At 38.8% G+C, this 19,815-nt stretch overlaps 1 protein-coding gene across 1 annotated transcript in view; it reads left to right on the top strand.

Annotated features, from left to right (window-relative positions):
• SPOCK3 (SPARC (osteonectin), cwcv and kazal like domains proteoglycan 3) overlaps positions 1–19,083 on the top strand; it is a 109,717-nt gene extending 90,634 nt beyond the window's left edge. Inside the window, exons 7-11 of the mRNA XM_083457462.1 lie at positions 5,408–5,524; positions 12,480–12,701; positions 15,055–15,117; positions 16,393–16,530; positions 17,378–19,083. Of these exons, the coding sequence (XP_083313588.1) occupies positions 5,408–5,524; positions 12,480–12,701; positions 15,055–15,117; positions 16,393–16,530; positions 17,378–17,538 (701 nt within the window). The 3' untranslated portion in view covers positions 17,539–19,083. The remainder of the gene's footprint in view (positions 1–5,407; positions 5,525–12,479; positions 12,702–15,054; positions 15,118–16,392; positions 16,531–17,377) is intronic.
• The last annotated feature ends 732 nt before the right edge of the window (positions 19,084–19,815 follow it).

Below are 19,815 nucleotides of genomic sequence, written 5' to 3'. Positions count from 1 at the left end.
ACCTGAGTAAATGTGTGTAGAATCAGGCTGTATGGTGTGGACAAAGCTGCAAGTCATTGATCCTCAGCAGCAGATATGGCATTTGCGTAAAACCCAGGCAAAAGGCAATACCTGAGGCTAAGGAATTTGGCTTCATGAAGGGGTGTGCGCGCACAAATGGGGTCAGTTACCTGGGGTTGCCTTTTTTGTCTTAAGTATGTGTTTTGTCACAGAGAGATATGTTAAAAGCAGCAAGTAGTGGAACATTGGGGAAAATGGAATTAGCTTATAAAATGCATCATTTGCTGAAGAAACTATCTGTCACTACGAGAGGATTTAGCAAAATGTGTAGCTTTATTTTGCAGACTAGATTTATTTTGCAGACTAAGAGTCTGATCCTAGCCTCCTTGATGAGGAAATCACTTTAGTATCAGTTTGGTTTGCTGGATGAAGTGATATGCTTAAGATGGCAAAATGAGGAAGGGATAAATGAAGAAAGGGATTGATGTCTGAATGCCTTTTAAAGTGTTGGCAGTGTGTACACAACATTTGGGGTCCACACCTATCAGAACTTTGCATTGCAGCTCAGGCTGATTCCTTCCCTCAGGACCTCTCTATATTATTCAGCCACTTTTTATGAACTGCAAGCACTTTTGCATAATTGCTCACCCACCTGGCACACATTACAGCACTGTGTGACAGAGTGGAATCATACAAAGTAGACCTAACTTACTGTCAAATGTGGGTTGAAGTTCTAGAAATAGATTTCACACAAACTCAAGCTAGTGTATGAATGAAGCAAGGGAAGCATGGAACTATACTTGGTGAAGGAGTGGCTCATTTCTTCCCTAGTTCATCAGTTCCTCATGTTGTAAATCTTGACAATCTTCTTTGGCCTTGATGACTGAATGAGGGCTGCCTTGACAATTGTATGGAGACAATAAGACTAGATCTCTCTTATGAATATATAATTTAATTGAAATCATTTTAAATTTTATGATACATTAATCATGGACAGAATGCCTCTATGGAACATTAATTTCAAGCAGTAGGAATAAGCAGCTGCAGTTCCCTGATATATCAGCAGTATTTATATTAATTATCTCATAACATGGAATAACTGGAGTATAAAGCCCATTTGCTTAGTTAAGCAGCGAAGAAATCAAACTGCATTTATTTGTAAATTTTAAGGTGCATTCTTAAAATCAGACTTTTTTAAGGGTTAGCAGATGGCTAGAAAATGCATACTGTTTATAAATATGTAGTATTAGATGTACTTCTGTTGACAAAGGTTTTATCTCTTAATAAAAGATCAGGCCACAAATGAAATTAAGGAATTGATTGTCTTATTTTAGACTTAACCTCCCACCCAAAATTGTTCTAATAAAATATAGCTGCCATGTGCTGATCAAGTTCATTGTATGAAAACATTCTGCTCCATAGTAGAGAGGGACAGAACTTTATCTGAAAATAATCAGATAAAGTGGGGCAGTTGAAAGAAGGGAAAGAGAATATTCTTGGAAACAATGTTTAAGGGGAGTTGAATGCCATCCCAGTGAGTTTCAGACAGACCAATGACCATCCCACTTATTTTCAATTGGTTCTAATAGTTTTCTGGCATAATTATCCCGTTTCATTTTTCCTATCACTCTGAAACTGATGGATTGCATGTACCTGGCCTTCAGAGGCAGAGACAGGATGTAGTGAGGTCTGTTCTATAGTTCCATCCCAATATTTACTGCGGGGGGGGGAGAGACCTACTAAAGCTGCCACCTGCTGTTTCTGCTGTCAGTGATTCCTCTGCTCTCCCCCCCCCTCAACTTTAGGGAGCAACCAAATCAATGAAATCCTTTAACTCTCTTCAGGTATTCTCTAACTGTATACTAAACACAGGGGGAGGGGGGGGCAGACTTTATTGGAGGGGATGAATGGATTCCTATGCCCCACAAATAACCCAGAGATGCATTTTAAATAAAAGGACACATTCTACTCATGTAAAAGCACGCTGATTCCCAGACTGTCCGCGGGCCGAATTTAGAAGGCGATTGGGCCAGATCCGGCCTTCGGGCTTTAGTTTGCTTACCCATGTTTTAGACCTTAACCTAGCTCAAGGTTGTCATCTGAACTCAGTGGCGTAGCGTGGGTTGTCAGCAGCCGGGGCAAGGCAAGTAATTTGCGCCCCCTAACCCGTGGATTTGCGCCCCCTAACCCTAACCCCCAGGTGTTGCGCCCGGTGCGGCCGCCCCCCCTGCACCCCCCACGCTACGCCACTGTCTGAACTAGCCAGATGTTCAACTGATAATCAATCACAGCCAGTCCATCATTTGAAAAATAAGACTTTAGGTCTGTCTTGCTCTAAAATGGCAACTAGACATTCTGTTTTGGCGACTGTAACTTTGGTTTAAAGAGCCCTTTGGTGCCTAGCTTATGTAGCTGAGTTTCTGACATTGCTTAAAAACCACCTCATTCCCCTTTTCTCCTCCTTCTTATGACCCTGTTTATAATTATTTCAAAGAACAGGGGAATGGGTGGATAGTTAGGACTCTGAGGGTAACAAGAAGGTTGAGAAGAGATACTGGTCATTGGCCATAATGAAAAGATGAACTGAGCAGAGTGTGCTGATTAACACTAGAGAGATGTTACTGACTAGTATAGGAACAGAAACAGGGGATGAAAGACAAACTGTAAACATACAGGACTAGCTTGAGGCTTATCATGGGTACAAAATAACATTGGGAACAACTGGCAGTTTAATTATTGGGGTCAGAAAAAAACACTCAACAACTGTGGTTGGCCCTCACACACGTTCACTTCATCAAATCTGGTCCTCTTTGAAAAAAGTTTGGGCAACCATGGAGGTGGCTTCAGATCTGGAAAACAGTAAGTTATGCTAAAGGAATAATTTAAAAGCAATTGGCTACTATACTGATTAAAGATGAACGCAAAAGAGTTTGAAATTGTGAAATTAAAATTAGTTAATTAGTAATGAAGGATTATTGCATTTGTATTTTATAAGGTATACATTTCAGTTTGCATTCTACACAGTAGACAATACATAAATAGGTTATGACAATACATAAATGGTTCAAGTTCTGAAATCATTCAGAGGTTCTTTGTTAATTTGTTCTTGCCTTTTCTGTGGATCACAGTCACCAAGACCCCATTTTCAGCTTAAAAACAATTTGTTAGTCTTCCAACTTAAATGTCATTTACAGGAGAAAATTTTGTAACGTTATCCCTTTGCCATTTGCTATTGTCTTTCAGAAATGGTGCAGTGTAGAGCACAAATACAATTACCACTTAATTAGGAGCAGGTTTGCCCAGATTCTGGCTCAGACAACCCCTTTTTGTGTGTTTTAGATGCATATTTTAGCATAAAATCTTAATACATTTTTCATTCCTGCTCTTTTGATTCAATTGTATCAAAGGATACAATTAGCTTCTGCACTGAAAATTAAAGCGGTGAAGGAAAATATGCTGATTAGCATTTCCAGAAACTCTACCTCCAATCAGTAAATTATATTCAAATGCCAACTCCACAAATTGTAGCATTTACTTTATGTGAAAACAAATTCCGCACTTGGTTCCTCTTTGCATTTATATATTATGAAAGTTATTTATGAAACATGTATGAAGGGGACTTTAAATTCATTCATTTATCCATAGTTAAATATGCTGATTTTTGTAAACCCAGTCAGCTTCTAGCACTTTAAGATGATAGAACAAAATAACCTTTGAGCTAGAGACTTCATTTATCCATACTAATTCTTTTAATGGCTGCTAGAATTGATTGTAAGAGCAAGAGCGCCTGTAGTAGTATTAGACAAAGGGAAAAGCACTTCTTGGCAGGTTCCTGAGTGGATTCATCTGATTTAATATGCATTTTTTTGATTACTGTCTAACCTTCCACAACCTTTACTGTCTGTCTTTTGTCATTAAAGATTCATCTGCCAACCTATTGGGTGAAATAATAGTCTGAATTACCTCATCTTGACCTATTTTAAATCAATGCAGGCCAATATGTCGTGTATAATAGTAGCAGCACGTCTTCATGGGGGGGGGGGGAGAGATTTCATTTTAGAGAGCTAGATAAATGGTACAAGTTATGCCCAAAATTTAGTTAGCTGGTTAGATTAAATCCTTGGTAACACTGCAACCTTGATCTGGCGTTCTGGCAGCAGTACAGCCCAAGAGCTTAATTGAACTGCTATCATGGGGGTTAGCAATCTGCATTGGTGTACTTACGCCACGGGGAGCAGATTGTAATCTCTTATGTGCAATGCTGTAGCTCCCTTTGAGTGCCAGGACTCCAAACATTCATACCTTCTATCGTCGAGCTGTACCAGTTACATAGGTTGCTGCCCAGCCACCAATCTGTAGCCTACTGCTCTGGACATTTCAACACAGTTTCTCACAGTTCACTTTGGACCTAAGGCTCAACTGATCTTCCAGCCAAACTGGCACCCCAAACAAGCAAATGGGGTGCCATTTCTCTTGTTAGGGCCTGGATTGGCTGCACACTCAATGAACTCTTGATGGGTTAGAGTTTCTTGAAGGAAATGCAGCAGGCCTGTATATGATCCCAACAACTCAACCGCTGTCCTTGGTAGCTGGGATCTGCTACAAGGCATAGATGAGAGTGACTGGTTTGGGTGCAGCTAGCAGAAAGTGCACAAGGTTGCAGGCATCAATTAACTTGCCAGCTCACGTAGAAAAGGGGTCATGTGGAAAAGCTGAAAACCATTGTAATATACACACTGTTGTTGATCACCTCTCAAATATTGTCAACTATCAAATGTGTTCAGATACTAGACTTCAGATAATGAATGTATTTATTTGTTTGTTCATTAGACTTGACTTCCTTTTATCATGGTCCTTAAGGTAGTATGCACAGAGTTCCCACATGAATTCCTATCAAGGCACTAACCAGAGCCAGAGATGTGTGAAACCCTTCCAAGAAAGTTTGAAGTAAATTATTTTTAATTACAAGCCAGTTTATTTCAGTAGACTGAAGGTTCCAATAGATTTTGAGTAGAAATTTGTCCCATTTCTTCACATTATTTATAAAGTGCACAGATACACATCCAGAAAAATGCCCCACATGCTTATTGAAGAAGAAGAATAAGAACTCTTATTCGACAATAGAACACACGATATACCACAACATAGGGAGCGAGAGTTGCAGGTATTCCTACCAGTAGGGAAACTGAGAATAGTTTTACTTATGAAGAACAATACATTAGACATTTTTCAAAAGCACTATGTAAATTGCATCTTTAAAATACTGAGGATTGTAAATAATATTGAAAGAGAAAATAACTCATAAGGAAATTGTTATCTGTTAGTTTTCATTTGTTTACAACAACATGAAAGATTGAATTTATATGCAGCCCGGGAAAATTACAAAGCTTTTCATTTTGTTTTTCAGTGTGCAGTGACCTGGAGTTCAGAGAGGTTGCAAACAGATTGCGAGATTGGTTCAAGGCTCTTCATGAAAGCGGAATTCAGAAGAGGACTAGAATTGTACAAAGACCTGAAAGAAGTAGTAAGCACTTGCATCTTTTGATATCTCTTTGAAAAAATGCATGTTAAGTTTCTGGGGATTTTTAAATTAAAAAATCCATTAGTGTTATTTTTCTAGTGAGTCTCAAAACTGAGCTTATAACCACTTGCTTCAGAAACGTAAGCATGCCTTCCACAAGTTAATTTTTTCTCCAACTGTGGTGCCCTCCAGAAAATCGAGCCATGGCTTTGTATTGATGTGCAACAATCTCTTCAGGCTTTCTTCAAATGATCACTTAGTTCAGAACAAGCTAGTGAGTTTTGTGTGGGTTGTCATTCACAAGTCTATTGTTCAGCCAGGTATGCAGTTCTAAGAAATGGTTCGATACAGGCTGATGATTAGTTGCCTTGAAAGGAGAGGATAAAAAATAAGTGCTTCACTTGAGCTGAGTGGCAGATATACAGTCACTGCAGCATGGTAGCCCATAACCATTAGTGAATATTTCTACAGTTACACAAAGGAAGATACTGACAAGCCCATTGTATGAATGAAATAGTGTATGAATGATTAAGCTTCAAAGGGGCAGGGGGGACCCAACAAGTGAATAATGATGAACTATTAACAGGGGCCCATCACCTCCTGGCAAATAAAAGGTAAAGGTACCCCTGCCCGTACGGGCTAGTCTTGACAGACTCTAGGGTTGTGCGCCCATCTCACTCAAGAGGCCAGGGGCCAGTGCTGTCCGGAGACACTTCCAGGTCACGTGGCCAGCGTGACATCGCTGCTCTGGCGAGCCAGAGCCGCACACGGAAACGCCGTTTACCTTCACGCTAGTAAGCGGTCCCTATTTATCTACTTGAACCCGGGGGTGCTTTCGAACTGCTAGGTTGGCAGGCGCTGGGACTGAACAACGGAAGCGCACCCCACCGCGGGGATTCGAACCGCCGACCTTTCGATCGGCAAGCCCTAGGCGCTGAGGCTTTTACCTACAGCGCCACCCGCGTCCCTGGCAAATAGAAGGGGAAGAAATGGAGGCGGTGAGCGATTTTACTTTCTTGGGCTCTATGATCACTGCAGATGGTGACAGCAGTGACGAAATTAAAAGACGCCTGCTTCTTGGGAGAAAAGCAATGACAAACTTAGACAGCATCTTAAAAAGCAGATACATCACCTTGCCAACAAAGGTCTGTATAGTTAAAGCTATGGTTTTCCCAGTAGTGATGTATGGAAGTGAGAGCTGGACCATAAAGAAGGCTGATCGCCGAAGAATTGATGCTTTTGAATTATGGTGCTGGAGGAGACTCTTGAGAGTCCCATTGACTGCAAGAAGATCGAACCTATCCATTCTTAAGGAAATCAGCCCTGAGTGCTCACTGGAAGGACAGATCCTGAAGCTGAGGCTGCAATACTTTCCAGGGAGAAGAGAAGACTCCCTGGAAAAGACCCCGATGTTGGGAAAGATTGACAACAGAGGACGAGATGGCTGGACAGTGTTCTCGAAACTATGAACATGAGTTTGACCAAACTGCGGGAGGCAGTGGAAGACAGGAGTGCCTGCATGCTCTGGTCCATGAGGTCACGAAGAGTTGGACATGACTAAACGACTAAACAACAACAATTAACAGGGCAAATCCTTTGAAACTTTAAAAGATTTTGTTGCTGTTGCATCAAAAACAAGTGGAATATCAGGTTATGTAATTACTGGTAGGATTTGTTTAAAACAGCAATTATTATATGCAGTGATACATTTTGAGAGTGGTTTCCCACTGAGGAGTCAAGGCAAATTAGATTTTGTAAGCGCTGAACTTGGACCCTTCATTAACACAACAGGCCAGCTCTGTGAATTTCTCTCATGTCTTGTTTAATAGAGCTTGCCTGCTGCTGACTGCCTACCTTGATACCTTCACTATTAACATTTTTTAGATGTGCTGATATTTTTTGCATGCTTTTGTTTGATTAGGTCTTCTACTTTCTGCAAATTTGCATTACTAAGAAATCCTATTATGTTACTTAATTGAAAATGTTATTGCTCTGTATGATTACTCACGCTGAAGCAATAATAGCAAATAGTCAAAATGAAATAAAGATGAATCTGTATTTATGTGGATTCATTTTTCTATAATAAATAGAGTGGTACAGGATGTGAAAGCTGGGCTGCTACTTACTTCTACATTCTAAAGATTTACAGTAGAGTTGGTGCACCATTATTTCACAATCCAGTCAATACAAAATGTAAACAAGACAAGCTTAAACATCAGTTGCAATCAAGAAAACAGAGTCTTGTGCCCACACAATCCAGGCTTAAGATTCTTCTGTAGGGACCAGAAGGATTTTTTTTTAATAATACTCTTTTTGGTGTCTCTTGGCTTGGCTTCTTTACCACCACAGTTTGTTATGGGTAAATGGTGAGGTATAGTTCTGGAATAACCAGGGCCCACTCTGTAAAAGATACTTAAAATACTAAATATTTTTGATGCATTGAAAGTAATATAAACTAGGAATGGTTGCATTTTAAAAGTACTGTTGTGTTCCCTGTAAAAACAAGGAATATTCTTGCAGTTCATTTCAGGAATAATGTGCCAAACACCAGCATTTAAAATGGATTCCATATGAAACAAATGCATATAGAGGAACATTAGGAAAATGCAAATTTCATAAAGCATGCCACTCCTTCACCCAACTTTGAGTGTAGTAGCGTTATCACTCAGTGTAGCACTGCACCATGTGGCAAAATGTTTGTGTGAAGTAGCTTCCAACCCAGTCCTTGCAGATCCCTTTTTTTCAATTGCGATCACAAGGCAAATATCACCAGGACCAAATATGGTGTCCCACAAGCAGCTTGTTGTTTTTCAATTTTCGATTTTTCTTACAGTGGCCTTTTAAGCTGCCTAATAGGTGACTGGATTCCTATTACTCCCTTGTTAGTATACATTACCAGATACCTGAAAGATCACCTCACCCCATACACCCTCAATTAATTACTGTGCTCTGTAGGTGAGGGACTCCTGCAGATACCATCTTATCAGGACATCTGTTTAGACCTACCTTTTAGACCTACCCTTGAATATTAGTCACACACAGTTTCTGTTGTATTTTTAGCGCCTAATGAAGACCTTCCTCTTTCAAAAAGCCTTTTAAGCTGAGATCTTTCCCAGCCTTCAGCTGTGCTGTTTTTCAGATTTTTTATGGCATTATCACTTATCTGCCACCCTGGGCTCCATTATGAGGAAGGGTAGGGTGTGATTTAATAAATAAGTAGCATTTATATTGTAGGGTTTAGGGAACTCAAACCTGTTCCTTTCTGCATATTATATTGCTGAAACCCTGTTGTGTAGGCTAGCATCCCAGTGGCCATCAGAAAAGTGGCTTGTCTAAAGTACCTAGTATTATCCAGCTGAGTTGAGAGATGAACCAGGGACTTTGTAGCTCATGTGCCTAACTATGTGCCATGTCTCCAGATGGGATCAGGGCATCAAGGTTTATCTTGCACCTAATTTCTGTGTCTCAGTTCATCAACTGCAGCATAGAAGTAATCAGTACTTAATCCTCTTCCCCCTGCTTCTCTCTCCCTTAGGAGCCTGGCAACAAATGAAGCTCCTATGTATTGTTAAAGCTTTCCATAAATCTGAACATGTGTACTTTATCTATTTATTCTGGAGGTTTATATCTAGCCCTTCACCATAAATAAAATCATGGTGCCTCTGGCATACTTGCTACATCAGTCCCATAAAGCGTACCAACACAAGTCAGAGGTCTTTTACTGAACTTTAGAAAAAGAAAAAAATTAGGGAAATTCTGAGTCATTTTACATGTCATGCTTCTGGTTGTTTCACTCATGTGTAAAATGCCATTTTGAAGAACTGCCGCCAGATAACGAAACTTTGGGAAATTATCTTTAAAATGATATGGAGAACGTTTACAATATATGAAAATGAAAAAAGGAGTCTGCAGGTTGAGATTTTCATGGAATTACCCGACTTATTTTAGCTTCCTCCTTATTCACTTGCCAAAGGAAGGGAGGAAAGTTGGCACAGCTTTATTTGTCAAACCTGTGTTTTGAAACACTCAGGATTCAACATTTATCTCCAGAGAGAAAACAAAAATATTAGCCGATATACATTCTTTTTCCTATAAGGTTTTGCTGGTGAATTCCTAGTGGAGGAAATGCCGAGCGTTGTGAAGTGCAAAAGACATTTATGGTGATGTGTGGAATTCAGTACTTCCTTTGGAACTCAGCCCAATGGCAGGTTTCCTGGAAGGAGGAAAAGCTTTTAATGACCCTGTACGTGTGCCAAGTTAGTAAATAGCCAAGTGGTGCAACCTAAGCCAAATGAAAGAATATTCTTCTGAGAAGGAGTGGGTAGGGGGAACCCAAATTAGCAGTTTAATAGTTGACAAAAACATTTCTGGTTTAAATCTGGTTGGTCTAGGTTCTTTCCAGAGGGGTAAATCAGACTTCTAATCATATTCACAACTCCTCCTTGCTTCTGTGTGTGCTGGTTGTTAAGTTTGTATGAATAACATAATAGGAAAGGCTTATATTTTGGTGTGTTTGATGTCTTCAGGCACGGTCAGGAACTCTCAGTTTCCTTTAGTTATCTCCAGTCACTGCATCCCCTAGGCTGTGTACAGATCCTACTGTGCATGGTCAAAAATATGTGACTTTGGTATATTTTAACAAGAGATGCTAGAGAATGATATGTAGACACTTTTAATAAATATTGAGCCAAGTTACCATACTTTACTTTGCAAGTTGGTTCTCTTAATTGGGTCTGAGTTCAGTGTTCATTAGGTCAATTCAAATTGTGTTCTAGCTTGCAGTCCCATACAGGCCATTGGTATTTATTCAGCTAGCCACAGCCTCATACTTCAGTAGTCTCGATTTTGTTTCTATAGGAACAGCGTTCAGTACGAGTATTTGAGAGTTAATCACTTTGCATCCAAACAATATTTTATACCTCTTTATACTGTATTTAAATACTCTGTTGCTGTATATTAAGCAGTTGAGTTTTGCTGCAGTTTTGTATGAATATCTTCTCAGCATTTTCCTTCCTATTGTGAAGGGTGCTTGGTAGACAACATGGGCACTGGGTGTGAGATTAAAACTGAAGGTGACAAATTCCCTTCTCTCCTTAAGGGGGAACGCTTTGGGCCATTTGTGCTGTTTGCTTGATTTTCTACAGCATTTTTGAAGTTTCTGTCTTTAGTTCCCAGCCATTACAGGATTTTAGTTCTTCACATCTTTCTGTTTTCAAGGATGAGTCTTTTTAGGATTTTGCCATGTAATAGCTGCACCCTACACTACAAGCTGCACTAGTGATGCATACAGGGAGCAAGTCATGCTGAAAACATCCGTGGAACTTCACATGAATTGGCTTTTTGATATGGTCAGGTGTCGGCATGTATAATTCTTGCTTTGCTTGTGACAGCCCAGCTTGAAAATTGTGTTGTTCTCTGTGATTTCAGTTTCTTTATATTATGGATAAATAATAATAATAATAAAATATTACCTAGAATATTTGCCTGCCGGTACTATGGTTTTCCCAGTAGTGATGTATGGAAGTGAGAGCTGGACCATAAAGAAGGCTGATCGCCGAAGAATTGATGCTTTTGAATTATGGTGCTGGAGGAGACTCTTGAGAGTCCCATGGACTGCAAGAAGATCAAACCTATCCATTCTTAAGGAAATCAGCCCTGAGTGCTCACTGAAAGGACAGATCTTGAAGCTGAGGCTCCAGTACTTTGGCCACCTCACGAGAAGAGAAGACTCCCTGGAAAAGACCCTGATGTTGGGAAAGATGGAGGGCACAAGGAGAAGGGGACGACAGAGGACGAGATGGTTGGACAGTGTTCTCGAAGCTACATGAGTTTGACTAAACTGCAGGAGGCAGTGGAAGATAGGAGTGCCTGGCGTGCTCTGGTCTATGGGGTCATGAAGAGTTGGACACTACTAAACGACTAAACAACAACAACAACAACTGTTAACACAGGACTTCCTAACATCTTTTATGGCATCTTGTTAGTGATCTCTGGTCTTAGTGACAGGAAATTCAGACCAAGAACATTTCATGTTCAAAGTAGGCAATCATACTTTGGCCAAGCTAGATGAGAGGGAGTAGATGAGTAGACTTATCTCTTGCTTTGTTTGTTTGTTTGACAGAAAGGCAGGCTGCAACTTAATTAGAGCACTGTTCAGGGTGCTTGTCCCAGTTTCCTCCCCCCAATAGAAACCCCTCTCCCCTCGGGACTGCTTTACTGGCTGCATGTGAAAAGGCACAGGGTCCTCCTATTTTTTTCACCTATGCAAGAACAGTATGCTTTTTGCAGAACTTACAAACCAGACCTAGCTTATCAATTATAAGGAATCATAAGGAATCCAGTTTGAGAGATTTGTCTTCTGTCGTGCCAGAGGGTGCTCTTAAAAAGACGCAATGTTTTTTATCCCCTACCTTCCCACCCACCCCAAAAATACCCATGGAAACTTAGTCCAAACTAGCTCTCCTCAGTCTGATTTGCTTGAGAGTGAGCAAGAAGGAAGACTGGCATACCTTTCTACGTAGGAAGCCAAAGTAGCAGCACAATGCTTTCGTTATGGTTCCTTGTGCCATTCTCCACTGTTTTTATCTGGACTTCAGTCTCCCTTTCTTACCAATTTTATATAACCATACCAGTCTTCCCGGGTACATACCCAGTCTTACTCAGTTACTTCTCATTTTACGGATGTCAACATTACTGAAGTCAGGGTGCAATAATTATTTCCCACTATTGCATGCCTAGAATTTTCAAGCAAGCATATGTTGTCAAGTGTCTTGAGATTAAATGCTATGTTAAGTAATAGATGCAGATACTCTTGTTTTTAAGCAGTTATCATGTTACTTTTACAAGCTGGTCATCAGCACACACTGATAAAGATGTTTCCATGACTTACCTGGCTTTCCAAGTTGTGAGCTAGCCGAATCTTTCTCTCATTCGATTTCTTTGTATTTCTGCCTTTTAGGATTTGATACCAGCATTTTGCCAATTTGCAAGGACTCTCTTGGCTGGATGTTTAACAGGCTTGATACGAACTACGACCTCCTACTGGACCAGTCAGAGCTTGGAAGCATTTACCTTGACAAGAACGAACAGTGCACCAAGGCATTCTTCAACTCTTGTGACACTTACAAAGACAGTTTGATATCTAACAATGAGTGGTGCTACTGCTTTCAGAGACAGCAAGGTACAATGCTAGAACAACTTGAAAATCTTGATGTTAGACATTTAACTCTTAGTTGTTTCTCTCTCTCCCTCTCTCCCTCTCTCTCTCTCTCTCTCTCTCTCTCTGTGTGTGTGTGTGTGTGATTAAATCTTATAAAAGGTTATGGAAAAGTAAGAGTTCCTGTGAGAAATCCACTTTTTAAGGGGCCGTGAAAAGTTACAGTGGGCAGGATCCAGAGAACCATAAAAGGCGTTGTGATAATGCACCAGGGCTTCCTTGTCTCCTGCTTCCTACTGCAAATTACTAAAACATGACTCCTGTTGGGCAGGTTTCCCTCTAATACAGGGTGAAATAAGGTGTGTCAGGAAAAACATTGACACCATCCCTTGCACAAAGCCGTCTGCTTAAAGAAGGATCACTCTTCAGCAACCCAGTATAAAAAATACACACTAGATAAAAGGTATATAATAGGGTTCTTTTATAATAAATTTACAAAAAGTGCTACTGATAAGCATAGCAATTTGTTTCTAATAGTTGGGTTTGCCTTCTGATTCTCTGGCTAGTGTTTGATACTTTGTTTCTCAATTCAGTATCAATAGAATTGGCATATTTCTTGTCACACAGCCACACCTTTCTAAGGAGGCTGTTTCTAAACAGAATCTCCATAACCCATCCAAGCATTTTGTTTATCTTTCTATTTTCCCCCAAGGTAAAATTCAAAATCGAAAATGAAGGGTAAATACAGATTGATCTGCATGAATAGTCAGTTTGTATTTCAATCTGTATTGATTCTCTCATTTGCATGACTAATGCACAAAAGGTCTATTGATGTTTGAAGTCTTCTGCAACAGATATATTAAAAAATCATAAAATTTGTTCAATATATATACTGAACAGATTTTACGATTGTGTATTCCATTAAAAACTGCAGAATTTGCAACAATCAGTAGCATTTCAGCATTGTTTAGACTAAACAAGCAGTAACACAATTTTAGTCAATTGTAACCTTGGTATATAATAAAACAAAATCAAAAGTAACATGGACTTAGTCTTAAATTTAGCTCAATAGCAAAGCTATTGACAATAGAGGAAATCAGTGAAAGTGATGCAGCTGTTGAACACACACACACACACACACACACACACACACACACAGACAGCTCAATCCAGTCAGTATTAAGAACTTTTCAATTTCAATGCAAAAGATTTAAGTGTGTGCTTAACTCTTCTATTGAAATACACGGGACTTGAAAGTATTCAACCTTGTACTGTGCTCAAGGAAATTCAGATTTGTGAAATATGCTTACATTGTAGAGTTACTCTAAAGACACAGCATTCTAAAGTACTTGTATTTTGAGGCTTTTCTTCTGCTTGTGACCCAGATAATAGTTATTAAAGCAAACACATGTATGCACATGCATAAATAAATAAAATCGTTTCAGGATTCACTCATCCAATATTATTTTAGTAGAATTCTGCTGATCAGTGACTACTAAGAGTTATACAGCCAAGATTGCACAGAGTTAAAAAACATTTTAAATATTTTCTCATCTACTAAGTGCAAGGATGCTAATAATGAGGGGGGAAAACCTTAGATGGATAAAGATAATTGTTTCTCATCATAATACTAGGATTCACGGTGAGAGTAGGTTCACAAAATATTATTTCACACTTCACAATATTTAATTTGTGAGTTCCATTACTTACGATAGCCTGGAAAAAGACCTGGAAATAGACTGGGAACCAGTGCAGATTTAAAAGTGCAGACTTCCTATGGTCAAACTGTTTATTGCAGTTAATTATCATCTGGCAGTTTTCAGACTGTTTTTTTTAAAGAAAATACTACGATAGCCTTAAAGAATATCAGACAAGATCTGGTTAGTAGGTCTATCAGATGGTGATTATCAACAATCTAGGTCAAAAGCCAAGGGTGGTATTCAATGAAGTTTAAAACAGAGCAGACCCACTGAAACTTGTAAACATAACTAACTTGGGTCCATTAATTTCAGTGGGTCCACTTTCAGTAAAACTTTAATACCATCCCATGTATCCTCTTTTTAACAGATGTTAGTTGTGAAAGATTGCTGATGCTATCATGCTTTGCTTACAAGTGTCATAGAGGTATCTGGAGGAAGACCTCTGATGAAGTCAGAATTCTAGGCTAAATATGTGTTTTTTCTAAAACAGCAAGACTGTTCTTACATTCTGACTGTAGAAGAACCGGCTTCCAGTTCACATCTGTTAATAATAACAATGTCAGTGAGAGTAAGCCATTTTTAAATCCTATACTTGAAGTTAAATCGTAAGCAGAGCAAGCCATTCCTAAATTCTCACACATAACTGAAGTTTAACTTATCTGATGTCATCATTCTAGACCCACCTTGCCAGACAGAGCTCAGCAACATTCAGAAACAGCAAGGGGGAAGGAAGCTCCTAGGTAAGTCATAGATCATTCTTTTGAAGCTTTTATTGCTTACATAAATAACTCTAGCGAAACTGCAACAGAAAATCAATATGAATCCTAAAATGATGGACCAAACTAAATTCCAGTAACAGAATTTATAAAGTCTTTGAAAACCATTAAACTTAGTTTTATTACCTTATCAGTTCCAAGATATTACATATGTTTTATTACAGTACTATAATGTCAATTTTTTTCACTTTATAAAACCTACTGTGAAAAGAAGGGTTAGATGATTCAGTCGTAAAATAACATATGGTTTTAAATGTTCTGTTTAATATTTCCTTCAAATCTCTTACGTGAATAATTGTTCATTGAATCTAAAAGTTTGCATAATTATAATCAGAGTTAAAGACTTTGTATTTTAAATTGAAGCAATTACCTCCAAATTTGTTGCATATGTTACAGTGTTTAAAATAAATTGTATTCTTATTCTGATATACTTAATAAACTTAAGTAGAATTTAGGTAGCAATCCTGTACATACTTACCTGAGAGTAAGTCCCATTGAACTCAGTGACTTTTGAATTCAGTTGGGCTTTGCCACTGTTACTCTTCCATGGCAACCAACATGAAATACATCCCTTGCAGAGTATTTTAACCCTATTCAAACATATGAAAAAATACAATATGAATTAGGTATCAGTAGAACAAGGAAAAGGCAATGTAGACATTCCTTTTCTGGTAGAACAGAGAGACCTTTTATGGCAAGCAATTGGGAAACATGCTTTGATATTTATTGAAACCTTTAAACACACAGTGGTACCTCAGGTTGCAGATGCTTCAGGTTACAGACTCTGCTAACCCAGAAATTGTACCTCGGGTTAAGAACTTTGCTTCAGGATGATAACAGAAATCGTGGCAGCGGGAGGTCCCATTAGCTAAAGTGGTACCTCAGGTTAAGAACAGTTTCAGGTTAAGAACAGACCTCCAGAATGAATTAAGTTTTTAACCCGAGGTACCATTGTATTAGTACTTAACCTGAGAATGAAATAGGACATATAACAGAAAAATTGTACGCATATTCACAAGTTTCATAGAATCGTAGAGTTAGAAGGGATCACAAGGATAATATAGTCCTTGCAATGCAGGAATCTTTTGCCCAATGTGGGGCTTGAACCCACAACCTTGAGAGATTAAGAGTCTTGTGCTCTACCGACTGAGCTATTTAGGCATGGCTTGGTTGAAGCCAGGACATTTATGCTGCAAGAGTGACTGCACATCCCTGGTAATGTTTTTGTGTATTGCACAGGGCAGTATATACCTTTATGTGATGAAGATGGTTACTACAAGCCAACTCAGTGCCATGGAAGTGCAGGACAGTGCTGGTGCGTGGACAGATATGGCAATGAGGTAACAGGATCCAGAACACATGGAGCTGCAGACTGTGGTAAATCACATAATTCCATTTCCAGTTGTTTGGATGAGAAAAGTTTGTCAGGTCCTGTGTCGTCCCCCCCTCCCCCCCCCCACAGCTGATCTTTGAGGTCTGAATTTACCACCTAGAGTATGCCCTGTTATCTGATTTCCTTGATAGAGAGAATTGGAATCTCTCTTAATCCATAGATGATACTTGCTTTTAAAGCAACTGTATTAAAAACTGATCATTCATAGCTGCCTCAAACCCATTTTTTCTGTTGGTTAGGCAAATTTCCAAGTAAAGTATTTGCTGATACAGGACTGTTGTGTGCAGAATCAGCCCCCACCCCACCCCCTGTAGATTGTGATCTACACCTTCACAGTTATAAGCCTTTTACATAATAAAACACAGCACAACTCAAAACATCATCTCACACTTTTTTGGGGGGGGGGGGTCTTAATTAAAAGCTGTTATTTTCTGCTTGTTTCTTGCAATAATTAAAATTAGTTTTGACAAGCCCATTTTGTATTTATACATAATGACAAAATATATATCTCTCATCTTGAGTTATCAGTATTCCTTACCAGTGTTTTTACTAGTCTTTTTCAAAATGCATTTTGTAGTAGATGGTTAAATTTGTGCCTTGGAGTCAGACAATGATATTGTCAATTGCAATCAAAGCAACTTTAGGATGCAGCCTTAGCAAGACTCCGGAGGGACAGGAGCTCTTTGAGTAGTTGGATTCTGAACTCCCTTGGGCCTCAGATATAACCTCCCACCCCCCAAAAAAATATTAGGAAAAAAATGATCTTACCTATTAAAAAAATAGCATTAAATAATACTTGACACAAAGTAATGCAGCTATATTCTCCTTTAGCTATTGATCTGGAAACATCAGGTGATTTTGCCAGCGGTGATTTCCATGAATGGACGGACGATGAGGATGACGATATGATGAATGACGAAGATGAAATTGAAGATGACGACGAGGATGAAGGGGACGATGATGACGACGATGACCACGAAGGATATATTTGATGCTTTTAGCTGTGACTAAATTGTCTCTTTCTACAAGATGACGCCCCAGATAATTCCTATACCTTCGAAGGTCAAAAGGATTCTAAACAACATGTATATTTTGTATGATTATTTGAAATATTGAAGCTGGAGTCATAGACTTCCTTTGTTTAAATGAAAAGCATTATATTATGTGTTGTTTTTATATGCCGTTGAGCAGAAGAAAACACACTGGAGTCTAGCCTGAAGAAAGAAACATATGTGTGCTACTAAAAAAATAATAATATGTGCAGATAATCATAAGGACAACCAAACTTAAAACCTTCCATGAAAAAGACATCTTCTGTTTGGAATTGTGTGTGTATGGCCGCTTCCAGCAGGTGCTCTGTGATAAGTAAAGCAACTTAAACTTTAGCAGTGATTTAGGCCATGTGGACTTCTTTGCATGGGCACAATAAGGAAAGTTTGATTAAGGAAATAACCTGTCGCCAGCCTATAATTTACCAGAGGAGTGGAGAAACTGTGACTATAGAAGAAGGTGTCAGGTCCTCCTTTGTGTTTGCAACTGTTATGTTTTTGACTCTGAAATTACTACCATCTTGAAATGACATTTTAAATGCAGTAAACCAGGAAAAGTATAGATTCTGCAAATCTAAAGTTTTGTTGTCCTTTTGTTCTTTTATTTCTTCCTTGTTCATGTCAAAATCATGTAAGCTTGTTACGCGTGCAGGCGGCCTGATGATTTTACTTTTATTTCTATAGTATTCTAACCATAAATTTTAGTTTAACATATTTTAACGGGAAAACTTTGCATAAAGAGTGTGTTTTTATAATACTGTGTTGGAGAATGACACGTGCCCTAAGAAATGCTTTTGAACCCTAACTGTGACTTTTTAGTTTCCAGACTCAAACTAATTTTGCATCTCTCTCCTAATTCATGCCCTGTTTGGATATTAGTTCAAATTTTTAGAGGAGTTATTGTAAGGTGCCTTGCAAAATAGAAATAGAAAGATTTGTAGCATGCATACCAATATAAGATTATTAGGCATTAGCCAAGCATTTCCAAATTCCAAATTTAATATCAATATAGGTACTGCTGCTGGAATGGAGAAATACGTTATTTCCCACCCCCCCACCCCATTGTTATGTAATTACCATGTAGAATACATTATAATTCTTAAGTAGGGTTGCATTCAAAATTGACTGTAGAGAAAATTATTTTAATCACTATATTTATGTTAGCATGTTAATTAATTGTGTAGACGTTCTAAAACTCCACTACCTTCATTCATATCAGACCTGTGGCTTTGTGCCATAATAAAATTGAAAGAACCTGTGTAATATTATGCAAGCAGTTGTTTAATTTCAACTGTGTGTTAACTGTTTTCCCTGATTTTTATCTGCAGTTAATTGCAAGAAAAAAATGGTTTCTTCTTTGCGTTTAATTTCAATAGGTTTAATAACTAAATTTAATGATTATCTTATGTAACATTAAAGTATACTGCAGTTTTCTTTTTTATGTTTATGTATAGGTTGCAAAATAAAGACTCTCATAACCAACTTTTACCCTGAATGCTGTAATGATTCTTATGGGTATAGCTGCCTTCAAACCCTTGGCAACATTTTTCTTTTGAGACAAATAAAAAACTATACCCAAATTAGGTGAGAAATGCAGGCCACCAAGCAGCAATTTGGGGCAACAATCCATATAGTTTTTGGTAATTTCAGCAAAAGCATTATTTTTATGGAATGCATACAAGCCATAACCAACTCCCCTGCCTCAGACTCGCTTGGTGAATAGGAGCAGTACTCTTAGAGTAGTCTATAGGGATACAGACTTCTTCTGGATCCTTCATCCATTTGCTCTAAGAGCTGTATATGAGGTTTGTGTACAATGAGTCACTTCTCCTTCTCTTTGTCATCTTCGTCTGCAAGTTTGCTCCACCACAAGTATGTTGGATATTGATCACTTACTGGTGTCCGTATGCAACAGAGCAGCTTCACTTGGCTCTATCAAACAAGAGCAAGAGCTCAGGGGTGATAATGTCAAGAGCTGGCGCTATTAGCATATTCCACAAATCAGCTAGGGCTTCAACAGGCGCACCAGTCATATCAATCAGAAAATCCACCAGAACTGTCTGGAAACCAGTTGAATCCATCAGCCTCTTGAGTTGCGGAAAGCCTAAATCTCAGCAGAAGGTGATCCGACCATCACAAGGAGCTGACATTAATACCTCCCCTTCTCTTAGATCACATTATTCCTGCCTGTCAAGAAAAGCAGATCAAGAGTGTGGTCCG

Source organism: Podarcis tiliguerta, assembly GCF_965153285.1.
Source record: "Podarcis tiliguerta genome assembly, chromosome: 9".
Taxonomy (NCBI): Eukaryota; Metazoa; Chordata; class Lepidosauria; order Squamata; family Lacertidae; genus Podarcis; species Podarcis tiliguerta.
Note: the sequence above shows the minus strand (reverse complement) of the source record. Positions and strands in the feature narration are given on the sequence as shown.